The sequence below is a fragment of the Mustela erminea genome, chromosome 1, assembly GCF_009829155.1.
Source record: "Mustela erminea isolate mMusErm1 chromosome 1, mMusErm1.Pri, whole genome shotgun sequence".
NCBI lineage: Eukaryota > Metazoa > Chordata > Mammalia > Carnivora > Mustelidae > Mustela > Mustela erminea.
In genome coordinates, this window is record NC_045614.1 from 34,947,235 (window position 1) to 34,969,261 (window position 22,027).

The 22,027-nt window shown below is 39.3% G+C and overlaps 1 protein-coding gene across 1 annotated transcript; it reads left to right on the top strand.

Annotated features, from left to right (window-relative positions):
- The first annotated feature begins 421 nt into the window (after positions 1 to 421).
- On the top strand, positions 422 to 21,582 carry LOC116588915 (regulator of G-protein signaling 7-like). The gene is given in 4 exon segments (XM_032340669.1): positions 422 to 503; positions 14,504 to 14,654; positions 19,733 to 19,833; positions 20,445 to 21,582. Coding segments are annotated over 4 exon segments (1,164 nt in total). The 3' UTR covers positions 21,275 to 21,582.
- The last annotated feature ends 445 nt before the right edge of the window (positions 21,583 to 22,027 follow it).

Below are 22,027 nucleotides of genomic sequence, written 5' to 3' on the forward strand. Positions count from 1 at the left end.
ATTTCACTGTTTCAAAATTAAAAAACTACCTACATTTTATTGGGTACTGAGCTGTACAAGTTTGATTTGCTGTTCAGCATGACATTCTCTATATTTTAAGCCCGTGTATCCTATTTATCATACTTGTATATGACAATAGCCTCCCATGTGGAAAATATTTTAATGTTTATGAGCCACCAGCTAACATCTTATTCTTGTACAACACTTTCTATTTTTCAAAAATGCTTTTATATGTTATCTTTTTGGATCCCACTCCGGGTACGGCAGCCGTCTGTCACCACCTCTGTTTTTACTGTTGAAGAAACAAACACACTGAAAGGGAATTGTTACATTTCTGGGATCCAAGGTTGCTGTCCTGGAGGGCGGACACAGCAAGTTCTTCCCAGTCTCCGGGGAATGGGGACCCAGGAAGATGGCCCGCATGGTTACATTCACGAACAGAATGCTGGAGGTGTTAAGACTGCAGACAGTTGGAAAGGAAGCGGGCGTGGGATGTGAGGAGGGTGAGCTCACTTTTGGATGAGCCGCGGTGCAAGTGACCGTGGGATAACTATGTATAGATCGCTGTGCAGACAAGCAGCCAGGATGGGCGTGGAGGCAGGAAACAGAATGAAGGTGAGAGGTCAAGCGAAGATGTGGGTTTGGCAGCTGTCCAAACCCTGATCAGCTCGGGCTCCTGGACGCAGCCTGGGCTGAGAGAGGGGTGCGCGGGGGGGACAACCCAAGCCTCGGAGGCCCCGCGTGAGGCACGGGAAAGGGAACAGAGGCATTCTAAGCAGCCAAGAACAGAGGTCCCAAGAAACCCAGGAAGGAAAGGGGCCGTGTGGTGGAGTGAGAGCCGGGTGTTCAGAGTGACAAGACACTCCTGAAAGGAAACCCTGGTTAAAAAAAAACAAAAACAAAAACAAAAACAAAAAACAAAACTCTTGTTCCTGAGCTCTTGGCTAGGTGTTAAGTTATAAAGGCAGACTCTGAAAACTTGTTTATTCATATGGAAGAGCCAGACGATGTAATGAATCTGGACACCTCATCCCCTAACCAGCATGGCTCGGAGGAATTTGGCTCCGTTTTTTTAATGACTGCCTGATTGTCCCCTTACACCCCTGTGCCTTCCCCTGGCACTCCAGTCCTCCTCGGTCCCCGCCTGCGTCTGCAGCTCCGGTCCCGGGGCCCGGGCCCTGTGTGTTTAATCTTGAGTGTACACTGAGCACAGAGCCAGGAGCCCGCTACTGGGGGTCCCCTCAGCTGTGTGCTGAACGCAGGTGGCTGTCCCTCTTCTCCCCACCACGGGTTTATTTCTCCTCTCTGGGAATTTCCCACTCCACATTTCCCTAGTGTTTGGAAAGATACATTTTTCAGGCTTAGGGGTGATTGGCAAAGATTTTTATATGGGGCTTGGCATTTAAACATCCGGAAAAGTTGTGAAATCAATTTTCTGCGGATAAAGATGGACAGATGGAAATATCTGGTGCTTTTCCTTACACATGTGCAATATACATAATGAGATCATTGCTTGTTGTGCTACACTTGAACTCTGTTTTACCAGATTTTAGGAGGAGTATTGTCTTTTTTGTTTTGGAGCATGAGCGCCCGGCTGGAAATACTGCCTCCTGACTGAAAAGAGAGCTGGGTGTGGAATATTTATTGGTGTCGAGTTTTCATATGCTTTCCCCAAATGCTTACCAAATCTCTTTGGAGAATTTAGATGTCCTTTTTGTTCAAACTATGGACAGTCGCACCGAGCCCATCTATTTTAGCCCCTTGTATGTGGTGAAGGAGGGGGAAGAAAAAATAAAAAACAGAGATGGGAAAGGAGAAGGGAACTACTACGTTTTTAATCACATGTGGGAGCCCATCTTGGAAACTAAAGGACCTTTGAGCATCATGAAGCATCATAAAGCAAACTGCAAAACTGTAATATCGTAACTCAGAGGGTGCCTGGGTGGCTCAGCGGGTTCAGTGTCTGCCTTCAACTCAGGTTATGATCCTAGGGTCCTGAGATCAAGTCCGGCATTGGGCTCCCGGTCATCAGGGAGCCTCTTTCTCCCTTTGCCCTGACCCCCAGCTTGTGCTCTCTCTTGCTCACTCTCTCTCTCCAATAAATAATAAATAAAATCTTTTAAGAAATATTGTAACTGAGATAAATGGGGAATAATACTGTCATTATTTTGGATATACCCACCGAGGCCATCTTTCTGGGTCCCCACTCACTGGAGAGTGGGAAGAAATTAATAATATGTCCACTTTCATTTACAGTGAAGTGAGATCCAGTAAGCGTAATAATTCCTTTACAGGAGACCTCAATGTCTCAGATAAAGACGTCCTGTGTTATCCCCGCCTGACCGAGCTGTTCTACCAAAACAGTGGGAGGAGCCCAGGGGGCGTGGGGGGAGTGTGGGGGGAGCCCAGGGGGTGGTCTTGTCCAGAGTTCTAAATTAGGATGAGTCAGGAGCTCTGCCCTTGCTGTTGCTACCGCATCTGTCTCGTCCCCCCTTCTCTGTGCGAGGGAAGCAAGGACACAATCATCCTGACCATCAGCTCTTGTCCTTCCGTGCATGCCTCACAGCTTTCTCTCTCTGTCCCTAGAGTCCTGTCTTACAGAAACCTCCGTATGCCAGTGAAAAAGCCTGGTACTTGGAAATGTGCGCGCGGATGGTACAGGAATGCGGGACTCTGCCTCAAAGGAGAAGCTGGGTTTACAAGATTATTTTCTTGCCTCATAATCCTATTTTGCATGCCATGGGCTGAGTATTGCTTTATTTTTTGTCTCTGCCGTCTTTCTCTAAAAAATCCCAACCACACATAGGAGACAGTTAACCACTAGGGGCCGGGAAAACACTCTTGAATGGCAAAAGGAAAATTATTACTCCAATTCAAATACACGTTCTTATTTTTTTTCCTAAATGCCATTCAGATCACTTTTCCCCCACTCCCACCCCCCTTTTCCCTGGAGCCTTCAACCCACTACCATAGTGTTCTCCACACATCGGCCCCCAGAGCCCACTTCACATTGTCATTTTATAACACTTTTCCTACTCTGCTGTGTTGGATTTTCTTTTTCTTCTTTCTTGACCTCTACTTAGTTTTATATAAATCCATTCTCTAGTAGTTTCTAAGAAAGAACATTTGGCTCCATTTTTTAAATGACTGCCTGATTGTCCTCTTACACCCCTGCATTTTCCCTTGGCAGGCGCCTTCACTTTTACTAAATCCTTGTTTATCAGGGACACCTGAGTGGCATAGTCCATTAAGCCTCTGCCTTTGGCTCAGGTCATGATCCCAGGGTCCTGGGATCAAGCCCCACATCAGACTCCCTGCTCCATGGAGAGTCCCCTTGTCCCTCTCTCACACCCCCTGCTTGTGCTCTCTCTCCCTCACTCCCTCCCTCTGCCAAATAAATAAATAAAAATCTTTAAAAAAAATAAATAAACCCTTATCAGCAGATGTCTTCATTTTACTTGATGTGTGATGGATAAATTTTGAGGACAAAATTCTAGATCGAAAATAATTTCCCCCACTATATGGAAACCATTCAGTCCCATCATTGGTAAGTCATAAGTCCCATGTCTTATGTTCCCTATCTCATTTTCTTGGTTCTTGTGTGTTTACGGCATGTATGAGTGGTATTATATTATGTATGTTCATGGGTGGTATACTTTTTGAGTCTGTGTATATCGGAAAAGGTTTTTATGTTTTGTGTTTTTATTTTACCTCAAGCCCTGATTGAAAAATTCACAATCCTTTACTCTTAGACCTTTATAGGTTTTTCTCTATTATCATCTAGCATTTAGCGTCATGGAGAAAAAGCCTGATGCTTGTTTAATTCCTAGTCCTTTGTAAATCATCAGTTTTTGTTTCATTCTAACACAGGTCAGGTTTTAACTTTATTCTGGAAATTTAAAACATCAGGAAAGGCTACCAGGGAGCTAGTAGCTGGGGGAAAGATACCAGGTCCCCGTTACCCCAGCATGAATCAGAAGTAGTGTCAGGGGCAGAGGAATGAGCTGTCACCATGCACTGGAGAACATGTTTTCCTGGGTCTCATCTTCCCAGAAAAGGTGAGGCCAAAGGAGGGATTATTAGTGTGTTAACTTCAGGACATAGCTGCACAGAAAAATACATAGAAAAAAGTTAATCCACCTAACAAAGAACTGCTATCTGTCATTCTAATCCAGCTTCCTACCAAAATGGTCTGCTGACCCTCAGATTTGAGGAGCTTGCTGGTAGGGGTTATAAACAGGATCCAATCTAACAGAGCTGACACTTAAAGGAAGGGATTCAACACATTCAAAGAGAAAATAGAGTATCTAAAATTGCTGACTGTGGACGTGCAGAGCCCAGGACACTCAGAAGTTGTATGACTGAATAGACGTGATATACCATTGATATCCAGCCTTTGTCTCGGATTTAAAGGGCAAGCTTCAAGTGGTTTCCAAGTAAATGTGGAAATGTGGAATCAAAGTAATACCTCATGCTAAAATTAGCTGGATATATCTTTATATTTTTCCTAAATAAAGTGAAAATAGCCTGAAAGATCCTCTAAATAAATGGTGATTTTCTTATGGATAGGCCAAAAACCTAGCTATGAGGACCTCACTGCGGAGCAGAATGGGAGGAAGGGATGGAGGAGGAAATGCATGGCTTTGCCGTCTATACTTACTCTGAACCAAATGCCTAAAAACACAAGAGGGTAAGTGGGAGGAAAGAGAAGCAGTGATCAACTTTGCATGTGCCAACCAAGTCAGTTGCAGAAAGAAAGAAAGAAAGAAAGAAAGAAAAGGGAAGACTGACTCATTGGAGGATATGTGACACAGGAAGCCATCCTAACCTTCTGTTGACCCCAATTTGAAGAATGCTATAAAGTGGGGAATGGTGCTGCCACGATGGCAGAAGACACAACTGATCTGATGAGAAAGTATTTAAAAACAAGATATCCAAATTAAAGCTACTTGCAGACAACAGCTTCCCCAAACCATCCCTATTCTGCTCTTGATAGAAGACATAAATAAACTGTCCATGTTCAAAGAAAAGTAACATGAAGAAAGGAACAATCTTGGGATCAATACATTGATACTATAAAGGCAGAGAGAGGGAGAGAAGAGGAAGAAGGAGGAAGAGGAGGAGGGGGAGGAGGAGAAGAAGGGGGAGGGGGAGGAGAAGTTGTAGTAGTGGAGGAGGGGGAGAAGGAAGAGGAAGAGGAAGTAGAAGGAGCAGGAGAAAGAGAAGGGGAGGAGGAGGAGGAGAAGGGGAAAGAAGAAGAAGAGGGAGAAGGGGGGAGGGGAGGGGGAAGAAAAAGAGAAGGAGGAAAGAGAAGAAAACAAGAAAACATAACAAACAACTTGGAGATAATGAGAACATGACAGAAGAATTACTCCAGGAAACAAAAGAAAATTTCAGACACATACTAATCTATATTTTCCTATCAGTTGAAGAAAACATACTATATAGAAAAAAGAGTTCAAAGAGATGATAAGAAGGAAAAAAAAAAAAAAGAAAAGTATGCTGGGAGAACTTAAAGAAATGGAAACTAGTCAAATCATTGCAGAGAGGAGATGAAACATAAAGTAGAAAAGACCGCTGCCAGGGGTCTGGGGAAAGATTTGAAAATCACACAGAGAAAAGCTATACTCTCACACCGATATATGTAAAATTCAATACCTATAGTGAATAAAAATACTCAATAAGCTAGAAATAGAAATAAATTTGCTTTGGTTGGTATAGAATACCTTAGTAGAAACTCACATGAAAACATTTGTGTTGGAGTAACTGTACAGGTATTCCTACTGAAGTCAGAAGAAGAGATGCTGTTATTTATCTCTGTCCTAGCACTGTAAAATTAGAAAAGGCAGCAACAATACAGTTTATGGGCAAAACACAGACAAGATTAATTATCTGTGAATGATTGGTTTGCCAACCTCGAAATTCAAAAGTATCAGAATGAAAAGGGTAGATCTAATTACACAGTTCAGTGAGAGGTGCAGGGGTTGTAGATTATTAATATAGGAATCAAAACAGTGGAACACGCAAACATAAGACTTCTTCAAAATAATGTTTTTAAATGATGACTTGATTTTAATGTTACATTCAAGGTGGTAATTAATAAAATAATATCCCTTTTGGAAAACAATTTATCATGATCTGCTAATATTTCCCCAAACATATAATTGATCCAAGAAATCTTACTGCTAGGAATTTGTTCCAGAGAAATTCAACACACATAAAGATATTTATATGAATAAGAATATTAATTGGTGTATTATTGGTAGTAGTACATAGAAAGATATTTTAAAGACATAGAAACATGTATTTTAGATATTAAGAGAAAAACTATATACATTGTATAAATGTATTCAATTTTTGTAAAAGTGCCTCCTGTACACACATGTTTAAGTCTGAATGTTTCTATATATGTAACCCTCAACATCTTTACTTTCCAAGACTGAGAAAGAGAAGTGTTCCTATTATTTCATCTTATATACTTCTTAGTAGTTTTATGTCTAAGTTATTTTTGTTTATTTTAAACAAAGAGAATGTATTATTTTCTATGCAAACTAAACAAAGCTAACACTAAAACTTCCTGGATTTGAACCTTAGCTCTACCAGTCACTGGCTTGCATGATCTTTGGTAAACTTCTTGAGTTTTCAGAGTTTCATTTTTCTTATTTTTAATATGGGGATAATAATATACCTACCTCACAGACTTGTTAGGGGACAAATAAGTTAATATATGATGGGACATTCTCCAGAATAGATCCCACAGTAGGTCACAAATTAGGTCTCAATAGTACAAAAAGACTGAGTCATACTATGCATATTTTCTGACCACAATGCTATGAAATTTGAAACTGACCACAAGAAAAAATTTGGAAAGACCAAAAATACATGGAGGTGAAACATGTTACTAAATAATGAATGGGTCAGCCAGGAACTAAAAGAAATAAAAAAAAACTACGGGGCATCTGGGTACTTCAGTTGGCAGAGAATCCAACTTGATTTCAGCTCCAATCACGACCTCTGAGCTGTGGGACTGAGCCCCACATTGGGCTCCAAGTTTAGTGGGGAGTCTGCTTGTCCCCTGTTCACTCTCTTCTCTGTCCACCTCCCTCACCCCCACCTTGAATAAATAAAATATTTTTTAAAAATACATGGAAACAAATTAACATGAAAACACGATATTCCCAAAGAGTCTCAAATAAACAACTTAACCTTACCCCTAAAGGAGTTAGAAAAAGAACAACAAAGTCTAAAGCCAACAGAAGAAGGGAAAAGATGAAGGTTAGAACAGAAATAAATGATATAAAAACAAAGCAAAACAAAAAAACAATAGAACGGATCAATGAAACCAAGAGCTGGTTCATTGAAAAACTTAATAAAACTAATAAACCCCTCACCAGACTTACCAAAAAGAAAAGATAAAAGACCAAAATAAATAAAATCACAAACGAGAGAGGAGAAAAAACAACCAACACCACAGAAATGCAAACAACTATAAGAGAATATTATGAAAAATTATATGCCAACAAATTAAGTAACCTGGAAGAAATGGATAAATTCCTAGAAACATAAAGACTACCAAAAATGAAACAGGAAGAAATAGAAAACTTGAACAGACTGAGAGCCAACAAAGAAATTGAATCAGTAATGAAAAATCTCTCAACAAACACAAGTCCAGGGCCAGATGCTTCACAGGTGAATTTTACCAAACAGTTAAACACAACTTAGTACCTATTCTCCTCAAACTATTCCAAAAAAATAGAAAATGAAGGAAAACTTCCAAATTCATTTTATGAGGCCAGCATTACCCTGATACCAAAGCCAGAAAAAGACTCCACTAAAAAAGAGAACTACAGACCAATATCCCTGATGAATATGGATGTAAAAATTAGCAAACCAATTCTAATAGTACATTAAAAGAATCATTCACCATAATCAATTGGGATTTGCTCCTGGGGTGCAAGGATGGTTTAATATTTGCAAATCAGTCCATGTGATGAACCACATTAATAAAAGAAAGAATAAGAACCATATATGATCCTCTCAATAGACAGGAAAAATATGTGAAAAAATACAACATCCCTCCATGATAAAAACCCTCAGCAAAGTAGAGTTAGAGGGAACATACCTCAACATAATAAAGAAAAGACCATATATGAAAAATCCACAGCTAACATCATCCTCAGTGTGGAAAAACTGAGAGCTTTTCCTCTATGGTCTAGAACAAGACAGGGATGTCCACTCTCACTCCTGTTATTAACATAATATTGGAATCCTAGCCACAGTAGCCAGATAGTAAAAATAAATAAAAGGCATCCAAATCAGCAAGGAGGAGTCTAATTTTCACTATTTGCAGATGACTTGATACTCTCCATAGAAAACCCTAAAGATTCCGCCAAAAAGTTGCTAGAACTGACACACAAATTCAGCAAAGTTATAGGAGACAAAATCAGTGTAGAGGAATCTGTTGCATTTCTGCATACCAATAATGAAGCAGAAGAAGGAGAAATCAAAGAATTGATCCCATTTACAACTGCACCAAAAACCATAAGATATCTAGGAATTAGCCAAAGAAGTTAAAGATTATATTCTGAAAACTATAAAAGAGCTGATGGAAGAAACTGAATATAACACAAAGAAATGGAAAAACATTCCATGCTCATGGGTTGGCATAAGAAATACAGTTAAAATGTTTGTATTACACAAAGCAATGTACACAAGATTTTACTTATTTGGGAGAGAGAGAGAGGGAGAAGCAGCCTCCCCCACTGATGGGGAGCCTGATGTGTGGCCCGATCCCAGGATCCTGAAATCACAACCTGAGTTGAAGTTAGATGCCCAGCTGACTTGAGCCACTCAGGAACCCAAGATATCTATACATTTAATGCAATCCTTATTTAAAAAAAAAAAAAAAACCAGCAGCATTTTTTATAGAGCTAGAACAATCTTCAAATTCGTATGGAACCACAAAGACCTGAATAGCCAAAACAACCTTGAAAAAAGGCATAAACTTGAAAGCATCACAATTCCAGACTTCCAAGTTATATTACCAAGCTGTAGTGATCAAGACAGTGTGGTACCGGCACAAAAATAGACACACAGATGGTCATTTAATCTTCAATAGATCAGGAAAGAATATCTAATGGGAAAAAAAGACTATCTCTTCAATAAATGATGCCAGGAAAACTGGACAGCAACATGCAAAAGAATGAAATGGGCTACTTCCTTACACCACACACACACACACACAAATAAAAATGGATTGAAGGCCTAAATGTGAGACCTGAGGCCATAAAAATTCTGGAAGAGAACATAAGCAGTACCTTCTCTGACACTGGCAATAGTGACATTTTTCTAGATATGTCTCCTGAGACAAGAGAAACAAAATAAAAAATAAACTATTGGGACTACATCAAAATAAAAAGTTTCTGCACAGTGAAAGAAACAATCAACAAAACTAAAAGGCAACCAGGGAATGGGAAAAAATATTTGCAAATCACATACCTGATAAAGGGTTAGTATCCAAAATATATACAGAACTTTTAAAACTCAACAACCAAAAAACAAATAATCTAATTAAGAAATGGGCAGAAGACGTGAATAAACATTTTCCCAAAGAAGACGTAAAGATGGCATTCAGACTTATTAAAAGATATTCATCATTACCCATCGGCAGGGAAATACAAATCAAAACTAGAATGAGATATCACCTCACACCTGTTAGAACGGCTAAAATCAGCAATACAAGAAGCAGCAAGTGTTGGCAAGAATGTGGAGAAAGGGGGACCCTCTTACACTGTTGCTGGAAATGCCAACTGCTGCAGCCACTCTGGAAAACATATGGAGTTTCCTCAAAAAGTTAAAAATGGAACTATACGATAATCCAGCAATTGCACTACTAGGTATTTATCCAAAGAATATAAAAATACAGATTCAAAGGGATACATTCACCCTGATGCTCATAGCACCATTATCTATCGTAGCCAAGATGTGGAAGCAGCCCAAGTGTCCTTTGAGTGAGGAATGGATAAAGAAAGAAGATGTGGTACACACATGCGTGCGCACACACACACACACACACACACACACACACACAAAATGGACTATTACTCAGTCATAAAAAAGAATGAGATCATGTCATTTGCAATGAAATGGACGGAGCTAGAGTCTATTATGCCAAATAAAGTAAGGCAGAGAAAGACAAATACCATATGATGTGGAATTTAAGAAGCAAAACAAATAATCATACGAGGGAAAAAGAGGGAAACCAAGAAACAGATTCTTAACTATAGAGAACAAAGTGGTGGAGGGAGGTGAGTGGGGGGATGGGTGAAATAGGTGCTGGGGATTACAGGGTGCACTTGTGATGAGCATCAGATATTTTATGTAAGTGTTCAATCACTAAATTGTACACCTGAAACTAATATTACTTTGGGTATTAGCTAACTGGAATTTAAATAAAAACTGTAAAAAATAAGTTAATATAGGCAAAACATTTAGAAAGTTCCTGGCATATATGAAGCACTCTGTGTAGCTATTAATTATGCGTATTTGTTTAATGGTGAATTATTGGCCCTAATTCACTTTTTTTTATTGCCAGTTTATTTTTATAAAAAACATATTAAATAAAACTCCAATATATATTTTTATAAATGTGTACCAATTTATGTGTTTTATAAAATCATATTTCTCTACTACTCAAGTAAATAGATTTTATAACAATTTTCTTATGTTCCTTTTTCTTCAATTTCACACTATCAATATTTTTCTTCAAATTGAATACTATTTTATACTACTCTCTTGATATACCAAGGTTTTCTTTTTTTATTAAATTTTTAAATTTTTTAATAAACATATAAGGTATTATTAGCCCCAGGGGTACAGGTCTGTGAATCGCCAGGTTTACACACTTCACAGCACTCACCATATCAAATATCCTCTCAAATGTCCATAACCCCACTACCCTCTCCCTACACCCCTCCCCCAGCAACCCTCAGTTTGTTTTGTGACATTAAGAGTCTCTTCTGGTTTGTCTCCCTCCCGATTCCATCTTGTTTCATTTATTCTTCTCCTACCCCCCCCACCCCGTTGCATCTCCACTTCCCCATATCAGGGAGATCATATGATAGTTGTCTTTCTCCACCAATCTGTTTTCTTAAATAAATGTGATGTAGAATTTTACCTCACTTAAAAGTTTTCTATCTCTATTATTCAACCCCCCCCCTCAAATTTCATCATTCTTTAACTTTATGCAATGACTCCCACATCTAGAAGGCTGCAAAATTTAGACGAATCTTTTCAGGAGCTCATTGTGAGAGAACATTTATCTTTTGTTAAAAAAAAAAAGTGCTCTTAACTTCCTAATGCATATATTCTTATGCACACATCTAAGTAGAGAAGGTAATAAGTATTTTGTGGTTACATTTTTATTCCTATATTAACTGCTAGCGTTGAAAAACTAAACAGGCTTCCCATCTCCAGTCTGAATTAAGGACCATCACTTTATGGTCCCAGAGAGCACCCTTGGAATGCTCCATTTTACCACTTTTTGGTTTAGGGGACCATTTCTGTGACCTCTTTGAGGACAATGATGAAGATGTCTTTGTGGGCAGTGAATGTGACCCACTCATATCTCTACTCCCAACCACTACCACAGTACCTAGTTAAACAGTTGACAGTTTTAAAAATATTCATGGAAAGAAATTAGACTTTTAAAACATGTTACAGCTATTCTTTGCAATCCATATTAATTTGATGTCATTTACAAATTATACATCCTGATTTCTTTCACTCAGGAATGTATAAGAAATAACGTGAAATATTTATTGAACACTATATATGTCAGGGACTTTTCTAAGACCTTACGACATTAATTCAGCTAAGCTTTACAGCAATACTAAGGGGTAGGTACTAGTAATATTCTCATTACAGATAAGGGTACAGACCCATAGGAAGATTAAGATTCTTACTGAAGATCACACAATTGGGAATATAGTCAATGGTATACTAATGTTGTAGGGTGACAGAAGGTAGCTACACTTTTGGTGAGCATAGCATAACATATAGACTCATCAAATCACTATGTTGTATACGTGAAACTAACATTTTGTGTCAACTATACATCAATTAAAAAATGAGCAAAAAAAATTACACATTTGGTGAGCAAAGTGGGAAAATTTGAACCAAGAGAGTATCTCCACCTTATACCATACTGCCTCTCTCCTATGACACCAGGGCCAATAAATTTTTATTTATTTATTTAATTTTTAAAAAGATGTTATTAAATAAATAAATAGAGAGAGAGAGAGACTGTATGCATGAGAGTGGGTGGGGTGGGACAGAGGCAGAGGGAGGAAGCAGACTCCCCACTGAGCAGGGAGCCTGATATGGGACTCCGTCCCAGGACATAGGATCATGACCTGAACTGAAGGTGGGTGCTTAACTGATTGAGCCACCCAGGCACTCCCACTATGGTCATTTTAAATACAGTTCATTTCATGTTAGTTCTATGATCAGCATCTTTTGAATGATGTGCCAGCCATGTCTTAGGCACTGACACACAGCGATCCTGCCCAAGGGAATCAATAATCTAGAGAGGGGAATAACAGTGTAATCAAAATACTGTGTGATAAGTGCAAAATATTTGAATATGCTAGAGAAGTGATAGAAATTATCTCTTGCTAACAAATTACCCAGAAGCTTGAAATAATAAACATTTATTATCTCCCAATTTCTCTGGGTCAGAAATCTGGCATGGCTTAGCTGAGTGCCTCTGTTTCAAGCTCCCTCACAAGCTACAATGTTGTTTAGGGCTGTGGTCTCTTCTGAAGGCTCAATTGGAGGAGGATCATGTGGTCATAGCTGGGATTCAATTTCTCATAGTTTGGTAGATTGAGGACCTCAGTTCCCTACTAGCTATTGCTTTGAAGCCTCCCTGAGGGGGCGCCTGGGTGGCTCAGTGGGTTAAAGCCTCTGCCTTCGGCTCAGCTCATGATCTCAGGACCCTGGGATCGAGTCCCACATCTGGCTGTCTGCTCCGCAGGGAGCCTGCTTCCTCCTCTCTCTCTCTCTCTGCCTGCCTCTCTGCTTACTTGTGATCTCTGTCTGTCAAATAAATAAGTAAAATTTAAAAAAAAAAAAAAAAAAAAAAAAAACACCTCCCTCAGTTCCTGGCTATCTAGGCCTTTCTATAGGATCCTAACAGTGTTTGAGAGATCCAGTTTCTCTGTGTGCTCACCAGCATTTGGTATGATCATGAGTTTTAATTTTATCCACTTGGAAGGTTGTATGATACAGTTTTTATTGGGGTTTTACTTCAGTCTCATTTCTTACATGTAGCTGTTGTGTTTTTACTGACTGCTGTGAGTATTCAGTGATTTTGTCCACCATGGCAGAAGGTAATTCAAATAATTCTCAGCTTTGTAAGGGGTCTAGAAACTGTTCATCAAACACTTCCCAGTAATTATTTATCCATTCCTTTGGGTTTTACCCTATACATACATACACTAGTAATCAGCCAAAGACTCAAAGAGACTCCATGAAGATTTCTGGAGTCTCCAACTTTGGAGACCTTAACATGTACACTGTGAATTTTTATGGCTTCTAGTTTCTCAGAGTGCCTGGGGGTGGTTCAGTTGGTTAAGTCTCCAACTCTTGATTTTGGCTCAGATCATGATCTCAGGGTCATGAGATTGAGCCCAATGTCAGGCTCCATGCTGGGTGTGGAGCCTGCTTAGGATTGTCTCTCTCTGTCTCTCACTCCCCCTTTGCCTGTTCCACATGCACACACACTCTCTCTCAAAAAAATAAAAATAAAGAAATAAAATGAATAGAACCTTCTGATTTCTCACATCTTTCATTTTTCCAAATGTAGCAGTCACCACCTTTACCGTACTCGGCTTCTCTTGGTTAAAATAGACCCTTCCATCTTCTTATCTCATCTCCTAGACCTCCTCCAAGACTCAGCAGGGATCCTGTGGTAGATTCAGTAATGGTGTCGCAAAGATGTCTATACCTTAATCCCCAGAGCCTGTGAAAGTATCTTCTTTCATGGTAAATGGGCTTTGCAGATGTGACTGATTGGAGAATCTTGAGATGGAGGGATTATCCTAGATTACACAGATGGGTGCTACATAATAGCACTATCATGAAAAAGACAAAGGAGACACAGAATGAAAAGAGAAGATAGAAACAGAGATCAGAGGCAAAAAAAATACTACGCTGCTAACTTTGTGGTTGGATGGAGGAAGGGGCCACAAGTGAAGGAATGCAGGTGGCCTTTAGAAACTTTAAATGTCAAGGAAGGAGATTCTTACCTGGAGCCTCCTTAAGGAATATAGGCCAGGAATGAGACCTTGATTTTAGCCCACTGAAACAGATTACAGACTTCCAACCTCCAGAAATGGAAGAGAATAAATTTGTGTTTTTTCAGCTACCAAGTTTATAGTAACTTGTTACAACAGAGGAAGCTAATATATACTATTACTCTGTCTTTTGTCTGTGCTTTCAGTCTTCCTCCTTTGCTTGGTTCCTCCCCCTCCCCCTGGAAATGCTCTCGAGCTTCTCTGGAGTCAGCTCCTGGATTTTCTAGGACAGTCCTTCACCATCCTCCTCCTTATTGCTCCTGTGCCTTATCACCACTTCGTTCTCTATAAACTGAAGTAAGTCCCTGCCTGCCACATACCAGAATCTCTTTCTGGAATTTTAACTAGAGGCTCATCCTTTGACTTCCTTCTCAGTGTCTCTGCGGCATTTGATAAAATGGATTGCTCAATGTACAATCGCTACCCCTTTAAGAAAAGACTTTATTTTTACAACTGTTTTACAATGACAGGAAATGGAGAAAGTAGTACAGTGGGTTCCCGTAAATACCCTTAGCCAGTTCCCCTATTGTTAACATTTGTGTGGTATATTTGTTACAACTTGTGAATTATTAATGTATTATTGTTAACTACATTTTATATGATATGTAGATTTCCTTAGTTCTTGTCTACCATTTATTTTTTTTTTCTGTTCTAGGATCCCATCCAGACTATCATAAAAAACATTTACTTGTCATTTCTCCTCAGGCTACTCTTATCTGCAATGGCTTCTCACACTTGGGTTTTGTTGTTGTTGTTGTTTGTTTGTTTTTTGATGACTCACAATTTTGAGGAGTACTGGTCAGATATTTTGTAGAATGTTCCTCAGTTTGAGTTTGTATGATGATTTCCTCATGATTAGACTGGGATTATGAGTTTTGGGGAAGAATAACACAGAGGTGAAGTGCCGTTTTCAGCATGTCAGGTAAGGGTACATGCTCTCCACATGATTTATGGCTGTTAAGGTCAACGATCACTTGGCTGAGGCAGGGCTTGCCAGGGCTCTCCACTGTAAAGTTCCTCCTTTTTCCCCTTTTCATACTCTCCTCTGTGGAATAAGTCACTATGTGCAGCACATACTTAAGGAGTGAGGACTTATGGTTCCCCTACCTTTTCTTCTAAATCTCCTACCTTGAATTTTCCCACAGAGCACAATCTTGGTTTGTTCCCTCTTTATCACGTTGATATTCTAAACCTAAGTGTAACCAAATGTCCTGTGTCAGTGGTGTCTCCTTTTCCCTCCTCAATAATACTCTCCTATCTACTGCACTTCTCTATCTTCTCCTGCCTGCAAGAGACTCCCAAAGGTGTAACCTTAGCACTGGCCCCTCTCCTGAGCTCAAAAGCCAGATATTTCCACAATATTCATCTGCAAGCAGGTGTCAGTTCAATCTTTCAACACTGACCTCTTTGTTTCTTCATTTCTACTAAGGGTTTGTCTAATTGCTGTGTTTGTCCAGTCATGAAACCTTAGAGCAACATCAAGTTTTTCTTGCTTACACCTAATTCAGCCACATTATCAGTTCCTGAAATCATTAAATCATTCATATGAAATATCTCTCTCCTCAATCTCTTCTTTTTTATCCATGGTCACCCAGAGTCAGGCCCTCACCTTCTCTCATCTAGGTAGTTTCAGTGGTGTCCATCCATATACCCCTATCTTCACAGTCTATTCTATGCCCTCGGTCAGATGGTTCATTCAATACAGCTAAAGTTACAGTATTTTGAGGTAAACATCTCTAGTGGCTCCCTGTTAGTGAATATCTCCTTCCCTTCCTTCCTACACCCACTCTACCATCACCGTCACCAACACCACCAATTACTGAATGACAAGCATTTTACTCAGTGCTAGTGGGCTAGAGACAAATTGTTGAAATGTGGCTCCTGACAACCAAGGAGAGGATACATTCTTCACAGTGACATGTAAGGCACAAAATATTCTAGTCTCTACCTCCAAATACATCCTCTGTTCACCTACTCAAAGGTCTAATATAAATGCTGCTTTAGACATATTATTTAATCAATCTAGAACATCCTGGATTCTGAAACAACCCCATTACAAACATACACAGACACACACACACACAGAGTGAAGTTGTCTGTCTTGTCTTGAAATTCATACAGCATTCTGTTTATCTTTAACGCATGGGACTTTCTCCCCTACCCTCATTATCATCCTCTGTGTACATGCCTTTTATCCCTCCCCAGACTGGTAGTTCCTCCAAGTCACTGCTGTGCTTAAGATATGTCTTATCTCCTCTAGTGCTTGCAGAAAGTGGACCCCCAGTAAATCATTTTGACAGGTTACCTTGCTTTGTGTTATAGAGAAGTCCTTGAAGTGAGAAACAGGGCCTAGATAATTACTGTCAACCTTGCCCTGTGTACCGTACAACACTCTCAGAAATGGGCCACAGTTTGTATCCAGTTTGGTACACATCAAATCATTATCTGTCTGCCATATTAGTATGGTTAGAATTTACTTTAGTTTTAGTTAGAATCAGTAGGAAAAACTTTATCAATAAGAAACAAAGTGAAAAACAAGGCTCAGGGTATCTGTACCTACTTAAATAGCTTTTACTTAGCAGCTTCCTAAATCCCTTGCCAGACAAGATATTTTAAGCATCTTGCCACTCTTTAATTGTGTAAAATAACCATGGTTTTAGGGCTGAACTTCACTCTTTAATTGTGCAAAATAACCGTGGTTTTAGGGTTGAACTTCTAAGTGATTTTTCTCTTTTGTGTACTTTCCAGAATTCATTTCAGACATAGTTTTCAATTTTGAATAGTAATATTTCAAATCAACCCCAAGGTAAAAGTTGTAGGACAACATAAAAAATGAAGTCACTTTTCATGTGTTTCCCATTGGCAAATTACTGTGTTTTTTCTGCCACCAGGCTTCATCTAATGATGTGACCTTTACCGTGCTAATAGACAGCAAACAAAAATCTGCCAAACTGTGATAAAATATAGGTTTTAAATATAAAATGAATTAAGCTAAGAAGATTTATAAAGGTCAAAAGCATGGAAAGAATTAAGTTGAAACAGTGATTTGTGTTTGACACATGTTGTACCAGATTTTCTCCAAGGTTATTTTTTGAAATCTTAATGTGTAATAACTATACAAGAGACTGTACTTTTTTTTTAAAGTAACACTACAGTAGTGTTGACTAATGTTTGTTTAAGCTCAGATATTAGCTTATTCAACTATTATATACCGAATATGCACCAAGTAATAGGACACACTCAATAAACTCAGTAACAATCCTTAACATCTTACAAAATACAATTTAATAGGCTTGAGAGATAAGCAAATTTTAACTATTTCAGGAGAAATGCTGGTGGAAGCTGTATCTCCCTCACAAAGACTTCTAAGAGGATGGAGTCTGCCGGGCATACAGAAGGAGAAAGAGACTGCACACATAAAGCGCAGAGAAAATACATACATAGAAATACATATGTACATAGAAATACATACATACATAGAAATACATAGAAAGTACAGAGGAGAAAAACAGTGCACTTTTGAAACTGAGAGAACCGAAAGAAAAGTCACTTATGGTGTGAGTCAAGCTTGAGGGTGTAAAAGATTAAAAATTGGTGATTCTCAGCCAGAGATGAGTTTGGCCCCAGGGACATTTGTCAATGTCTGGAGATACTTCTGGTTACCATCACTGAGAGTGTATAGAGGCTTGCTGGCATCTAGTGAGTAGAGGTGAGTAGATGCTACTACCCAGACTTGAGTGCACAGGACAGTCCCTACCACAAAGAACACTCTCCTCATCAGTAGTGCCTAGGCTAATGCTGTTACAAATAAACCTGTACACTTACATTAGGGTTAGGTGACAAAATTAACTAAAGGAGTTTGGGATTTGTGCTGGGGGTCATGGGGTACCAGTGAGGGACTTAATCACATGGATTTGTTGTTTTTTTTTTTTTGTCATTCCAAGAGACACTCTATTATCATGGCTGTAATTAGATATTTGTTTATGGTAACTCTCACTCATGGGATTGGAAAATAGTGCTTACTATGAATTACATCCACCAGTCATACAAAAGTTGAAAGAGCACCATTGTGGAAAGTTTGCTAGAAGTTTAAAAGCCAACAGGAAAGATGCCTTAATTCTTTGGTCCTTGCCAAATGACCATATGCCATATGGTCCTTGCCGTATTATGTCGCAATATAATCTTTAAAATCTGTATATTTATTTTATGGGAGTCTCTCCTGCCACAGAGTCAAGCCAGGCACCCACTCACATGAATCTGGAGCTCTCCTGGAGCTCAACAGAAGATCACAATGAACCACTGTTCAGTTTCAAAAAGAAAAAGAGAAAAATCTCTTATGTCCAGTGCAAAAAGGAATCATCCAAAGTTTCAGAACAGGCTTTCTTAATTTTCTTTTTCTTCTCTTTTCTTCTTCTTTTTAAAATTTTTTTTAGTCCAGTGCCTTTTGAACATCTGGACAATTATGACCTCTCTTTTTAGAAATATGCACTTATCCTCCCAAATACTGCTTCTAATTTCAGGGGTTCATGGACCATATAGAGAGATACAGTGATTTCTCACATGATGCTGATGTTCCCCAAAATATCTAAAGGCCAGATTTATAGCAACAAAAATTTGCCAAAGGAAATACAGCACAATTTAGAATCATCCAGAGAAAGCTTTGCATTTTTTAATCAATGAAAAGCTCTTTCCAAAAAAGCTAAGATACCACTTGTGTCATCTTGCAGAATATAAGTAATATTGCATCACAGCAAAAAGAAAGTCAATGGAAATGAGCAATTTTTCTTATGATCTATAATGAGGACAATATGTTGCTCTGGTTACAATAACCTCTGTGATGAACAATTCTGTAAACCATGAGCTTTCTGCTGATTCCTGTTCATGTAATCATTACTTTCTCTAAAAATAGTGATTGATTACAGTCTCAGTGTCTTATAAATGGGAAAAAAGGGTGAATTGATTTTGCTTGCATTCATTATTGCTCTTCTCTTCTACAATCTAGCACTGAACTGTCAATTCCCTTTACCTTCCTGCACCACAGATGTCCGAATTGACTTAGGAGAGAACTGCCCCCAGAATACCCACACAGTGATAAACACACACATGCATACACACATACACACATCTCATCAGGTCTTTGGAGGAGATAATACATGCTTATTTAATGGTTTCTATGTCTAGTGACATGAAGACCATTAACCCACTGTATTTTCTCCTTCTTGTCTGTCAATAGACCCTTCATTTGTCTCACTTGTTAGTTTCTACAAAGACTCTGAGCACCTGCTTTATCTCCACTTCTCTCTGGGATTTCTAGTAATTTTTTCACTTAAGCCAAATTCCCCATAACAATCTGAATGTCCCCCGGTACCCTTTAGATTGGGTTTTTGTGTACTTTATGAATCTGAGGCGAAATTAAAATCTAGTCAGAATCAAGGTGTCAGCTGGGATGCAGGGTCTTCTTACAAGCTCATTGGTTGTTTGCAAAACTCATTTCCTTCCCACGCTTTTCACACGTCTGGTTCCATCTTTAAGCAGTAAAGGTGGCTAGAGTCCTTCTCATACTTCCTGTCTCTCTCTTCTCTTTCTGCCACATTTCTTTGACTCTAGTGGGAGAAAGTTCTCTGCTTTTAAGGGCTCATGGGATTAGATTGAGTTTACCTGGGTAACATAGGGTTTTCTCTATCTTAAGGTTTCTAACCTTAATTACTTCTAATAGTCTCTTTGCCATGTAACATAACATACTTGTATGTTCCACTGATTAGGGTTTAGATATCTTTGGGGATCATTATGCTACCACAGACACCTAGAGATAAAAAGTGTCATGGACATTCAGAGGAGGGCTGGGGTAATCAGTTCTAATTAGAACTGATATGGGAGGCCCTTGCCAGGGGCTGGGCTGAGTAACCCGCTCAGGTTCGCTTTTGGGAGCTTTTGTTCCCTGAGCACTTTCTGTAGAGTTCCGGACGAAGGGAATGAAAATGGCGGCCGCCCAGTCTCTGGCCTGGAGGTGCCGAGAGCCCGGGGCCCCACTCTGTAGTGTGCCCTCAGAGAAAAGTGCTCAATCATTCTTACCTCCCTGGTCTCCAGCCGCACTCCCAGCTCACCGAGCCTGCGACCAGTTTAAGACTGGATGTGTAAATACCACCGAAGTGGACATCAAGAAGTCATCCAGAATGAGAAACCCACACAAAACACACAAGTCTGTCTATGGTTTACAAAATGACATCAGAAGTCACAGCCCTACCCACACCCCCACACCAGAAACTAAACCTCCAACAGAAGATGAGCTACAGCAACAGATTAAATACTGGCAAATACAGTTAGATAGACATCGGTTAAAAATGTCAAAAGTTGATGATAGTCTGTTAAGTTACACGGAACAATACTTAGAATATGACCCATTTCTTGTGCCACCTGACACTTCGAACCCATGGCTATCTGATGATACTACTTTCTGGGAACTCAAAGCAAGCAAAGAACCAAGCCAGCAGAGGGTAAAGCGATGGGGTTTTGGCATGGATGAAGCATTGAAAGACCCCATTGGGAGAGAACAGTTCCTTAAATTTCTAGAGTCGGAATTCAGTTCAGAAAATTTAAGATTCTGGCTAGCCATGGAGGACTGGGCTATTCGAGAAGTCCCTTCCCGAGTGCAGGAAATATGGCAAGAATTTCTGGCTTTCAGAGCCCCCAGCGCCATTAACTTGGATTCTAAGAGCTATGACAAAACCACACAGAATGTGAAGGAGCCCGGGTGGTACACGTTCGAGGACGCTCAGGAGCATAGTTACAAACTGTAGAAAAGTGATTCGTATCCACGTTTTATAAGATCCAGTGCCTACCAAGAGCTTCTACAGGAAAAGAAAAAGGGGAAATCTCTCACATCAAAGAGGTTAACAAGCCTCATTCAGTCTTACTAAAAGGATCACCTTGTAGCATGGAAGAGACTGGAGTCACTGCATATACTTTGTAGCTCTTTGTTATTACCTGGAGCAGAGGACATTAGACCAAGATGTTGCATGAGTAAAGGACCTGAATTGTTCTCTCTTTGTGTACATTAAGGCGTTGCCATTTCAAGTGACTCTACCATCTCGATGCCTCCATTTCAAAATGTTGTCTGCTTACTTTCTCCTTGTACTACGCTGGATCTGTGTCTTTTCCTTTTTAACAAGTTCAAGTGAAGTAAACCTTTTTTCCCCCTTTCTCTTTCTCTTAAAGCTTCTGCTAGACACACGGTTCACTGAAAATTCACTCAAACACTGGAAGAATTGTAAAAAAATATATATATATATCAATAAGTATACATATGGCTTCACATTTATTAAACAATAAATTAGCAAGGAAAGTTTCATTTCACCAATGTGTTCACAGTCAGAAACAAGCTCCTGTCTTTGTCTGTTGTCTGTACTTTCTCGGTTAATGTTTCTTGCATTTATTTTTATACCATACTTAAATAAGAAACACCTTTTAATCCAAATGTATTAAAGTTGATCCCTTCTCTGTAAATTTGTTATGTTTATATTGTTGTTTTATCTTTCATTAAAAGATGCAGAATCTCAAAAAAAAAAAAAGAACTGATATGGGAGATCAAAATCACAAGGAGATATCACCTCACACCTACTGGAGGGCTGTCATCAAAAGACAAGAGATAACATGTGTTGGCAATAATGACA